A 12,672-nucleotide genomic window follows, 5' to 3' on the forward strand; every position below is an offset into this window, starting at 1 on the left:
TCTAGCGTTCAGATCCCTAGAACCCATTTTAAAAGCTGGGTGTAGTCACCAGTTCCTGTATTTCTCCAAAGCTGTGGGAGAAGAAACAGGATGGCTGAGGCCTGCCAAACGCTCACCTAGCTTCAGGCTCAGTAACAGACCCGTTCTCAAGGGAATAATGTGGAAAGTGATAGAACAGGACACCGGATGGCTTACAGGATCATGTATTCACACATGCAACGTCCCCCACCCCCACCCCCACCCCCGCCACACACACAGAGAGAAAAAAAGAGATAGAGAGATAGATTGTAAAAAGAAGCTGGCTATAGGAATGAATACAAGAGAAGTGCAGTGGTATAAACATGCTTGCACAGTAAAACACATTATTGTCTTTTTTTGTTTTGTTTTGAGACAGAGTCTCAAGATGTAGCCCTGGCTGTCCAGGCCTTGGACTCACAAAGATCAGCCTGTTTCTGCTTTCCAAGTGCTGAGAGTAAAGTATATGCCACAATGCCCCCCCTCACCCCCCAAAAAAACATTTTTTAAAACAGAAAGTTGCAAAGGAACAGGCTGAGCAGTTTGACCTTTGTCAAATTCAAGAGGAGAAAGAATTAATTAATAGACATTAATTAATGTGGTGGGTTCGTGTTTTGTTTTCAGAGGGGGAATCTGAGTATGCTGGGTGTGGGCAAGATCCTGCCTGTCTCTTGGGATCTGGGTACTTTTCCATCTGCGTCTGTAGGATTTCAGCTCATATAAAACTTTGCCAGATGTTTGTATTGCTGTGGTTGTCCCAGAGACATGGTGGGAGACTTGTCAGTCCCCTGGAGGGGTATTCAGGTGGAACCAGCTGCTGCTATGGCTGATAGATTAAAGGTAGCTGAGAGAGATAACTGGTTGGTGGAGGAAGGGGGAGGAAACCATGTGCAGAGGAGGGTACAGAAACTCCTGGGTGTTCCATTTGCATCTAGGCTGCCTTTAACCCTGTGGGAAAATGTGGAGTCAGGAATTTCTTCTGATCTCTAAGACAGTAGGTGTCAGCCTTGACAGTGAGTGGACACCAAGCTGGGATTGTAGGGTGGAATTAAGGTTCGAAGTCTGGCCTTGTCTCACCAGCTTCTCTGGTCCTCCAGGATCGACCACGCAAGACCACCTGTGCCGGAGACTTCAGCTACAACCCCGGGGACTGCAGTTACCAGTGCCCCTCAGGTGAGTGGGATACTGAAGGCAGGAGGGAGATGGTTTTAGTGTATGATATTCACAGGGGAACTGGAGAAAAGCGGGGGTTGAGGAGGGCTGGATAGAAGGTGGCAAAGATGGTCATGGCCACGGTTAGCTACAGGTTTCTAAAGGCCATCTCTAATGTCACAGTCTGGGGAAGGGCAAGGCTGCCTGCTAGCCAGGCTATGTTTGCTGCCGCCACAAGGATGCAAGACGTTTCCTTCTTCCTCCCTCATTTTATGAGTATTTTGCCTGGATTTATGTATTGTGCTACATGCATGCAAGCTCTTGCATGGATTAAAAGAGGGTGTCCAGTCCACTGGGAACAGGTGGTTGTGAGCTGCCATGTAAGTGCTGGGACTTGAATCTGGGTTCTCTTTCAAGGGCAGCAATAAACTTGCTGTCCTATCTCAGCATTAACAGAGCTGAGACTGCAAGAGTATACTACCTCACCCTGACCTTTACGGTTCTTGTCTGCTCCGAGCCAGCACATGTGTTCATCCCAGGCTGCTCTGGGCTGCAACTTTCTGGGGAACAGAGCTTGCCTATAACCACTGCTGGCTTCCTGGAATGCTCCCCCACCCCTAGTATAGTGTGAGTTCTAGAAGAATTTCAGGAAATCCGTCTGGAACAATCTTCAGGCTTGAAGATTTGAAAAAGGGTTATGAGCCATTTTGATCCCCCTGTGGCTATGATCAAAAGTCTTAAGCCCACGTTGGGAGGGGGGGGCGTCATTGATGACTGGAGTATGAGGTGCAGCCATGGTGCTGTCTCTGAGATCCCGGAATAGATGTCTGCTTGAAAGAAACATTAGTTATGACAGTTGAGGGTGGTAGGAAGTCTCTGTCACTGGCTCGGTGTAACTGCCCCCTGCTTTTAGGACAGCAAGGCATCAGAGGTAGGTCACCGTGTCTGGAGAGTTTCCTGTGGGTGAGAAGTAGTAGGCTCATGTACCCAGGCCTATAATGCTTCCCAGGCACAATGTCTGGAGGTGGGTGTGGGCAGTACTGTACAGGGCCATTGGGGATGTGGCTGGAGCTAGGTGAGATTCTTGGACAGCTAATTGCTCTTAGCCCTGTGTTCTCTGATGAAGCAGTCTTGCACAGGCTATCTGAGAAAAAAAATTAATAATGTCTATTCCCAAAAAAAAAAACGATTCAAAAATATTTCTGCAGGGCTTGAGAGATAGCTCAGTGTTTAAGAGGAGCACTTCCTGCTCTTCCAAAGGACCCAGGTTCAGTTCCCAACAACCTCATTAGGCAGATCATAACTGCCTGTGAACTTCAGCTCCAGGGGGATCTGACACCTCTGAGGACACACACACACACACACACACACACACACACACGACATGCACTCATAAACACACATATACATAAAAAAAAAAACTATTTGAGCTGGGTGGTGGTGGCACAAGCCTTTAATCCCAGCCAGAGCCAAGCGGCACTCTGTGAGTTCAAAGCCAGCCTGGTCTAAAGAGTGAGTTCCAGGACAGCCAGGACTACACAGAGAAATCCTGTCAAAAACAAAAAAAACAAAAACAACAAAAAAAATATTAAATGTTCTTGTGATGAGTCCTTGACAGAATCCCATATAGTCTAAGCTGCCTTTGAACTTTTTGTGCATCGGAAGCTGGCCTTGAACTCCTGATCCTCTTGCTTCTCCCCCTCCCCCAGGCCTGTGCCACTATACCCAGCTTCTCTTGGGTTCCTTCCCTCCCTCTACTTGTCTCCCCAATCCAGCTCATTCTCCTGCCTATTCCTCTTTGGGGTCCTGCAGACCATTACTTTCCCCTAGGTAGAAACTGGAGGCCCAAGAACAAGGTTCTGGCCTGATTAGGCTTCTGTCCAGGTCTCTTGTTTACAGTCTGACCCAACCACCTTCCTATGGTGTGTACTACTCCCCTTTTCAAAGAGACCCACCCATCCCATGGGTTTAGGGCTTCTGGTGGGCTCCTTTATCTGTAATGAGCTCCTAAACCTCTGTCTCTCCAAACCGAAGTTAAGGGTTTCATTAGAATTGTGGGGTGTGAGCAATTCTAGTCCATGGGGGTGTCCTCCCACCTCCCCAGCCTCTCATCCATTTCCCTCCTCATCTATCCCCTCCTCCCGCCCACCCTTCGAAACAATGGCAGGATTGTGGAGAGCTTTTAGGGCTGCTTGGCAGGAATCTGACATTAGCCAAGGGCAAGAAAATGGGCTTTAGTAGGAATCTGACATTGGGCCATGACTAGGAAGTAAGTTCAGGTAGGAATCTAACTTTAGGCTAAGACAGAGAAGTCATTTCAGTCAGGAATTTGAATATTAGGCTTGAACAAAGAAGTAGGCCTCAGGCATGAATATGACTGTTGGCTAGGACAAGGAAGTAGGCTCAGATATTTTGGTCATCCTGACAAGCCCTTAGAACCTGACAAGCCCTTAGAAACAGTAATCACCGGAGTGATCATGGGACTTTGCTTATTGCCTTGCTTGTTCCTTGACTATGTGCACTTATTGTATTGCTAGTTCCTCAACCTAGAACTGACCTAAATACTTGCATGTAATGAAAATGGTTTAAAAGCAAATTGGGAAAAAAAAATAAACCCACCCTCAGCCTCAGAACTGACTGGGGTCGTGCTACAATGTTGTCTAATCATCTTTTTTTCTTTTTAATCCTCACTCCTGCGCTGGAGAACCTGTTGACTGACTGGGCTGGCCTGGTCAGACGAGATCACTCTTGGAATAGGTCATTTCTTTCAGCTTCTTCTCCCGTTTTTCAGTCCCTTTCTGCTATCTCAATCCTATTGCAGCTCTGAGACACTACCTCTAGGAGCCTTCCTTTGCTACAAGGGACTGGCTCCTCGCATTTCTCTTCTCAGCGGCCACAGAGAGGTGTGGCCACAGTGCTATGACATTCTGCAGCCACAGTTCCAGTCACTGAGAGAAAGACACTTGTGAGCCTGACCCCTAGGTCTTGGGCTTTCTCCACTTAACAGCTGGGAGGGGCTGCTCCCGCCTCTCACTTCCTCTAAGGCTCAGAGCTACAAAAGGCTGAGCACCTAGGGCCTTCGTGGTGGGCGGGGCGTTTTGCTGGAGTTTTATTGACCCTTTGCTTCCGGACAAGCCACAGAGGAAAACCAGAAAAACCCCTTCTTCCGTGTTTTGGGGAAATTTCTGACATTTTGCCTGCCCTCTCAAATCAGCGCTCAGCTATGTTTGCACGTGGGTGGGCTGGTGGAGGAAGCTGGGAGACCTTTGAATTTGAGAGGCCGGGAGGTCTTCTCGCATCTCTCCTCACCTAGAGGGGTGGTGCCTTGCCACCTCCTGACAGCCACTTCCCAGTTCTCTGCTTACATAACTGTGGTGACAAGCCCGCTGCCTGCATCATAAAATGACCAACGGCACTTATGGTTCAGGCCACTACAATGGAGGCCTGTCTCTTTACCCACAGTAGCTCATGAACCCTGTAAGAACTCAAGGAAGGAACTTGAGAATGGTCCACAATCACCTGCTAGTAAACTCAGCCTAAGCTCAACCCTGTGCCCCTTCGGCCTTCCTTGGCGTTCTGGACCCCAGGGCTTGTTCAGGGGATGGTGAAGGCCCTGGTGTCTCTTCAGCTTCTTTTTATGAGTCAGCCAAACATGGGTTCACCAAATATGATCCAGGGCCTGCAACAGGAGACCCAAGGGTTGCTGGAAACATCCTGGCGAGTCTGGAAGTATTTTAGGCAATTTAAATACTGGAATTTAACTCCCAGTCATGATTAAAGGAATATGCCACCAAGTCAGATTTAACCAATTTTAAGCATATATTCAGTAGTAAAAGCCAAAGAATCCATCTTGAAAACTCTGAAGAGATGGGACTTATTGGCTGATGGTCTGATGGCCATGTGCCCATATTGAGCCAATCATAATGGTGAGAAACATAGCACTCTCTGATTGGTCTGTTGGAGTCACGTGCCTATTCTGAGGCGATGATGCAAAAAAATGAAATGTTCTGATTAGCCCACCTGGGTCACATGCTCAATCTGTGGCGAAACAGTGGGAAACATACCTGACAGGGGGGTGGGGGGGTGAGGGGGGAAGGGGGGAGAAGAGATGCCAGGCTCTTGCAGAGCAGACAGAACCTGGCAGATATGTATCCCTTGCCTCGGTCATCATCCTGCATCTCCTGTCCTCAAAGGATGGGAGGAAGATTGCTTGCTGGGTGATTCCAGGGCTTTTCAGTCAGCTTGAGTCAGTATCTTCATGGTCTTAACTCTCCATAGTTCCCTCAGTTCCCTCAGAGAGTCAGGACATCTTCTGAGAGTAACAGCCAGCACTCAGCCTGTGCTTGCTGATCTTCACTGACCCCTCACTCTTGTCCACTCTAGGAGAAACAGATCGTATTGTTAGTGTGAATGAAGTCGTTGCAATTGTCCAGTGTCACAGATTGTCAGGTGGCAGCACAGAAATGTTGGGTCTTCCCCATACCTGGGCTGCCCTTCTGTTCTCAGTGACCTCCAATGAGGTCCATGGGGTTTGGGTAGAAGGCCAGCCTGTTACCAAGGTGACCTAGCCTAGAACTTCTCTGCTACTCTTCCCAGGGTTGTCTCCAACACAGCCATGCCCACAGGGTCCTATCCACTGCAGGAAGAAGTGTGATCCTGACTACTACATCAATGAGGATGGGAAGTGCACCGCCTGTGTGACCTGTTTGCCAGGTGAGAACCTATTCTCTCTCCCTGGAACGTGTCTCAGTGGGGAATCTGAGAGGCAGGAAGTATCAAGATCTGATCTCCTGGTTTACCTCAGTTTACCTCTCTGGATTTGAAGATTGATACCAGCAGCCATCTTTTGCATCCATACTTTCCAGAAAGATGTAGTGTGCTCCCTGGAGAGAGAACAGGCATCATCACAATGCCTCCTGAAGGACCCTTTTCTTAACCTGTTTCTATAGTGAAGAATCTGAGGATTCATAATGTGAAAGGCCTTCCTGGAGCAGCCTTCTGTGCCCTGTGCCAGTGCCCTGGCATCAAGAGATGCATTCTTTCTTAACAAAGAAGGGGATGCTTCCAGGAGAGTTCCTGAAATAGATTCTTCTAATATTAATCGCTTATGTTTAGTGATAGGGCCTGGCATTTTCTTTTGGTTTTGTGTGGATGGTTAGGTTGCAAGATGTGTTGAGATTTTTCTCGAAACCTAATAATCATTTAAATAAAAAAAAAAAGCTTTCAGTGTCTTTTTTAAAATGTGTATTTTATCTATTGCATGCAAAGTTTTTTCTGAAGATTGTATTTTCTTCTGTGTGTATGTATGTGTGTGTGTCTGTGTGTGTGTCTGTGTGTGTGTGTCTGTGTGTGTGTCTGTGTGTATGTGTGTGTGTCTGTGTGTGTGTGTGTGTGTGTGTGTGAGGGTTCTTCTGTCTCCATGTCCTGAGTACTGGGATCACGGATGTGCACTGCCATGACTAGTTTATGCGAGGATGGTACTCAGGACTTTGATCATGCTAGCATGATTAGGCAAGCAGTATTCTTTGCTACTGAGCCATCTCTCCAAACCCCCACCCCCATCTTTTAAAACATGGGTTCTGGAGATGAAACCCAAGTCCTATGCTTTCACAGAAAGTGGTTTACCCCACAGCCATCTCTCTCAGAGGAAACCTTTTTATAGTCAGACTCCAGCACAGGGGATGAGCTAGTGTGGATATGTATTGCCAAGTTTATTCTTCACCCTGATTCAGCTGGGGTGCACATGGTGTGGGATTTGGCCATGGACAGTGTGTCTGTGCCCAGAACATACAGGGTGCTTCCTGAAACTCCCCATGCTTCTGCCGTTTATCTTTCCATCCTCCTCAACATGACAACCACTGATAGTTCTCCTGCCTCTATGGTTAAAACCTCATTTTTTGCTGGAGGTCTGTGAAATCACAGAGTGAAGTCTTTTCAGAATGGCTTATCACACAGTGACATGTCTTTCAGTTCTTTCTATATCCTGGGACATTATTTATTTTATATACATGTTTATATATGCACACATGCATGTTGTATGTGTATGTGGAGGCCAGAGGCTGACGTCAGGAGTCTTCCTCAGTCATTCTCCAACTTCCTTTTTGAGACAGAGACTCTGACGGAACCTGGAGCTCACTGATTCAGCTACACTGGCTGGCTAGCCAGCCCTAGGAGTCTTCCTATTTCTGCAGCAGTCATGTAGGGTCCCCTCAGTTCAGTTTTTTTACATGGGTCCTGGGGATATGAACTCAGGACCTTCTGCTCAAAGAACAACTGCTTTTACCCACTAAGTCACCTGCCCAGCCCCACATTTATTTGTTTGTAATCTGTGTGGTAGTGTGCAAGTATATAGGCTGGAGGCTGGAGGTGAAGGTCACCCTCACACTGCCCTTTCATACACATCAGGAGAACTGAGAAGAGGCATAGAGTGCCAGCTGGCCAGTCTGACAGAGAGTATATGGCATCTTACCCTCATCCTTGATGGTCCCTGTGTACACTGGATTCTCACCCTTGGCTTCCCTCTTCCCTTCCATGACCCTCTCTGTGTCCCTCAGGCCTTGTGGAGAAGGCACCATGTTCTGGGAACTCTCCTCGAATCTGTGAGTGTCAGCCTGGTACGCACTGCTGCACGCCAGCTGTCAATTCCTGCGCCCGCTGCGAACTCCAGTGTCTTGAAGGGAAGGTTGTCAAGTTCCCAGGTGAGTGTCCCTACTCACAGCTCCTTAGCAGCTACTGTTGTACCTGCCACAGGCCCCCTAACCCTCCCACCACTGTAGAACAAACAGGTCGAAGCTTCTCTCTCTGTGCTGTGATGTGTCCAGCATCCGGGGTTTCTGCTGCTCACTTCTCACATCTGCATCCTGTCAGAGATACTCTACTGGCGGAGGCTCAGGCCTGGTTAAAGGACGCTGTGGGTCCATTTGAAGCTTGGGGTGAGGGATGATTCTCTAGTGGTCCACTAGTGAGGAGGAAGCCTCAAGTCTCTGCCCTGGAAGTTTTCTGACAAATTAGAGCTGACTTCCCTGCTTCAGAATTGGACATGTTGTAGGAGAGTGAGGTACCGAGGCATTGGACAACAGTCAAGGCAGAGAAATTGTTTTGTTTTGTGTTTTTTCCCAGTTTGCCTCATGACATCAGGCCTTACCATTTCCAAGCTCTGATTTTTTTGACAAGACAAGGAAGGGGTTCATGGTCAAAGGAAGGGATAAAAATCATGGATCCTCACTGGTTGCCATTGAAGGTGGTGTTTAGGAGGCTAGACTGATTACATTGTGAGACTCTGTTCTCGAAAAGGGGGGGTGGGGGTGGTTGTGTGCTTTCTAGAAGGGAGACATGGAGGTGAGGATGCAAAAAGGACACCACAGTCGCAAAAACTCCTGGTGGGACAAACCGACAGTGAGGGGTGAAAATTGCAGAGCCTTTTCTCTAACCTGTGTTTTTGGCATTTCCGGTTCCTGGTTTCATGGGCTCTTTTCCAAATGCCTGCATCACAGAATGCTCTGTACTGTGGCAACTAACTGCCCCTGTCTGCGATCAGCAAGGTAGCTGAGGACTGGGCTGTAGCGAAGCTTTTCACCTGTGGATGGGCCAGCTCCTTTAACTCTTTCTCCCTGCTCATAAGATGAGGGGATGTACCTTAGAGTCTGTCAGACAGATAGATCTTCAGCCTTCCAGCTAGCAGGGCTAGGGTGCCTGGGTGGAGTTCACAAGACTGCCACATGGGGGCAACAGAGGCCTGTCTCTAAAGCCCTGCCATTGACGTGTTAAAAAAAAAAAAAAAAAAAAAAAAAAAAAAAAAAAGCTTAAAATGTGGCAGGTCTAAGTAAAGATGTTCTGTGTATAATGCTCATGTAAGTGAGAATACAATGTTTCTTGTTATATTCATGTTGATTACCAACTGACATAGATCAATATGTTGTTGGATTATGACCTTTTGAGATCTGCTCTCATTTTGTAACCCAGGATGTCTTGTGGCAAGACTGGCTTCAAAACCACAGTAATCCCCTGCCTTATCCTTCCAAGTGTGGGTACTACATGTGTGAGCTGAGCATGTATGAGTGCATACATGCATGGACACAAGAGTATGTGTTTTGTGTGTATGTGTGTGTGTGTGTGTGTGTGTGTGTGTGTGTGTGTTTATTGGGTACTGAACCCAAGGACCTACATGGTATGCAAGTACTACTATACCAAGAAGCAATACGCCTAGAACAAATTAAGATATTATTAAAGTTAATTTTTTAATTTCTTTATTCATCTTTTGAGACAGAGTCATTCTGTTGCCCAGGTTGGATTTGAACTTCTGCTCTTGCTTCCTCAGACTCCTGACTGCTGGGATTACAGGCATGTGCCGCTACACCCAGATTTATTTTGATTTTTATTTCTTTTATGTATATGAGTGTTTTTGCCTGCATGTATGTCTGTGTACCACATGCATGACTAGTGCCCAGAGAGACAAGAAGAGGGTATCAGATTTCTTAGAATTGGAATTATAGAAGGTTGTGAGCCAACAAGAGGAACTGGGGATTGAACCCCATCCTCAAAAAATATCCAGTGCTCTTAACTACTACTAAGACATCTCTCAAGACATGCACCCCTCCTTTTATTGAGACAAGATTTCATTATGTAGCTTTTGGCAGGCCTGAAACTCACTATGTAAACCAGGCTGGCCTGAAACTCACAGAGCTGCCCACCTCTCAAGTGCTGGGCTTAAAGGTGTGCACTACTGGTATAATGACACAGTACATTCTGTTGGTGGCCTTACCATAGCCACCTGACTCTGTTCATCTCTGGAGCCCCTGTGGACTCTTCCAGAAGGCAGCTCTGGGGGATGTAAGATTTCCGGTTGTGAAAGGGGAGGGTAACTTCTGTTTCCACACAGCTCACAGATAACCAACCACTCAAAGATATTATAAACTTTCTCTGAAAGCATCAAGTGTTTGCAGGGCAGATTTCATCAGCTCCTTTCTGTGGGTGGGGAGTTTGACACCCAGGGATAGCAGTTGAGTAGTCCAAGAACACAGAGAACACCCTCCTCCTGCCAGGATTAGATGCTCAGCTGAGCCTTGTCAACTGCATCACACTGCTGACCTTGCAGTGTTCACCTCCACTGAAGCTGTAAGGGCGTCTTCCAACTCATGTGGGTCACTACCTCGGCGATGAGGTGTGAGAAAGTCCATGCTTTTGACTGATCACTTACTGTTTATTACCTAGTATGACAGACATGTTGACATGTGATTGTTTATATAAACAGCAGCTCAGTGAAGACTGTTATGATCACTTGACTGCCTGGCTTAGTAAGGATGTGATAGAGATGGAGGGCAAACCCAGGAGTATCTGGTGGTGTCTCTGTGTCTGTGGGTGTGTCTGGGTCTGTGTGTATTTATTTGTGACTGTTTGTGCTTGTGTCTGTCTCTCCACATGTCTCTATGTGTATATGTCTCTGTGTATGTTCCTATGTGTGTGTGTTTGTGTCTATGTATGCCTGTCTATGTGTGCCTGCGTCTGTCTATGTGTCTCTGTGTGTGTCTGTGTCTTGTGTGTGTGTCTGTATGTGTATTTATTTGTGTATGTCTGTGCGTGTGTCTCTGTGTGTGTGTGTATCTGTGTCTATTTGTACCTGTCTTGTGTGTCTGTCTGTCTCTGTGGGTATGTCTGTGTGTTTCTGTGTGTCTTACTGTGTCTGTCCCTCTGTGCGTCTCTGTATATGTGTGTCTTTCTATATATGTATGTCTGGGGGGCATTGTATGTGTCTGACTGTATGTGTGTGTCTCTGTAAGTGTGTGTATCTATGTGTTTCTGTATGTAAGTATGCATCTGTGAGTATCACTGACCAATCCAGGTGAAGGGATAGATTCTCCTCACTCCAGAGTGAGCAGATGCTGGAAAAGCCAGCATCTCTGTCTCTGGATAGCCACTGTGTTCTCCTAGTAAGTACTTCATCCATAACTCTACATGTGATGGTGACAGTTCTGCTCCTTGGGACTTTGGGTTCCTCAGTGTCTGTTCTGAAGCCATTGCTGTCTCCTTTGCAGACACAGCAGAAAAGGAAACTATCTGTGAGCTGCCTTCCCCAGGATCTGGCCCCAATTGCTCCAATCCAGATGACTGCAAGACACTTACTAGGTGACTCCTGGCCTCCTTTCTGTTCCTCTCCAGGTGATCTTTGGATGGGCTACTCTATCTCTGTGACACACAGGGTGCGTGGATGGGATCAGCCCAGGCTGGCAGAACCCCAAGGTGCTTCTCTGTCAAGCTCACCAGTCGTCCGAGTCACTACTGTGTGTGTCTAGCCCTGCCTAGTGCTTATGAGAGACCCAGGTCTAAGGAATTTGGTTCTTGCTGAGGCAGGAGACTTTCCCCAAACCCAGCTAATCCCCAAACCCAGACCTCCCTGGTTTGTGAAGTCATCCTTACCTATGTCTGGCTTCTTTTCCAGCCATGCCACTCCTCAGGCCACGCCTACTCTAGAGTCCCCAGCCAATGACAGTGTGAGGACCTTGCTGCCAAAAAGGGTCACCAACCTTGTGCAGGAAGGAGCTGCTGAGTTGGTGAAGGTTCCAGAGTCTTCCTCTTCCAAAACAAGGGAGCCCAGTCCAGATCCAGGTACTGTTTACTTGAAGCAGTGGCAGTCTCCCAGGGGGTGTTGTCTGATAAGGGTACCAAGGTATGCAGAGAAACAGAAGGACATCTAGGATGAAGTTCATCCTGAGGCTGACGCTCAAAAGCCAAAGGTCCTAGAATTTCTGAGTGCCCTGCATGCCAGGGGCAGGGGCTGTGTGTCCCTGCCCTGTACTCAGGGTGCTTGTGACAGAACAGAACAGGCGGGTTCAGGCCATGGCTTCCATGGCCCCTAAAGGTCTTTATGGCTCTCATAGCTGAGGACCCAGCTGCTGTTTCGCCCCTCTGAGAAAGCAAACAGCCTGTGCTATTCTAGACAGTTCTTGGAGGTTTGGGGTGTTTACAACTTGGGGCTTGGAAATACTAGTGAATAATAAATCCCCCCCCCCCGTGTGTGTGTGTGTGTGTGTGTGTGTGTGTGTGTGTGTGTATGTGTATTTATATATGTATATTGATCTTCATGAAGGTCAAAGGTCAACCTTGGGAGTCCATAGGAGGCACCTTTTTTTTTTGAGACAGGGCTTTTCATTGACTCAGGACTCAGCGATTAATCTAGGCTGACTGACCAATGAGTCCCCAGGCTCCACTTGTCTTCTCTGGGGCTACAAGTGTGCTTCACCATGCTTGCCTTTGTATCTGGCTGCTGGCATTGAACTCAGATTCTCAGACTTGCACAGTAAGCGTCTTGCAGATGGAACCATCTCCCAGTCTGAGCTTGGACTAACACTTGTATATTCCTGGTTTTGTTTAACTCTGATGGCTTGTGAGTCTGGCCCCAAGCCCTTCCTTTGTGCTTGTGCTCTTCGCATTTTCCACAAAGGCCCTCAGGGGACATGCTAATTCTTATTCTGCCTTTGTTGGTGGTAGTTTTACTTTTTATTTTGTCTT

The 12,672-nt window shown here is 47.5% G+C and overlaps 1 protein-coding gene across 1 annotated transcript in view; it reads left to right on the top strand.

Annotated features, from left to right (window-relative positions):
* The first annotated feature begins 730 nt into the window (after positions 1-730).
* Positions 731-12,672, top strand: part of Tnfrsf8 (TNF receptor superfamily member 8) — a 31,887-nt gene continuing 19,945 nt past the window's right edge. The window contains exons 1-6 of the mRNA XM_076933787.1: positions 731-855; positions 1,113-1,188; positions 5,764-5,880; positions 7,722-7,865; positions 11,199-11,289; positions 11,603-11,769. Of these exons, the coding sequence (XP_076789902.1) occupies positions 781-855; positions 1,113-1,188; positions 5,764-5,880; positions 7,722-7,865; positions 11,199-11,289; positions 11,603-11,769 (670 nt within the window). The 5' untranslated portion in view covers positions 731-780. The remainder of the gene's footprint in view (positions 856-1,112; positions 1,189-5,763; positions 5,881-7,721; positions 7,866-11,198; positions 11,290-11,602; positions 11,770-12,672) is intronic.

This window comes from Arvicanthis niloticus, chromosome 5 (assembly GCF_011762505.2).
Source record: "Arvicanthis niloticus isolate mArvNil1 chromosome 5, mArvNil1.pat.X, whole genome shotgun sequence".
NCBI classification, from domain to species: domain Eukaryota; kingdom Metazoa; phylum Chordata; class Mammalia; order Rodentia; family Muridae; genus Arvicanthis; species Arvicanthis niloticus.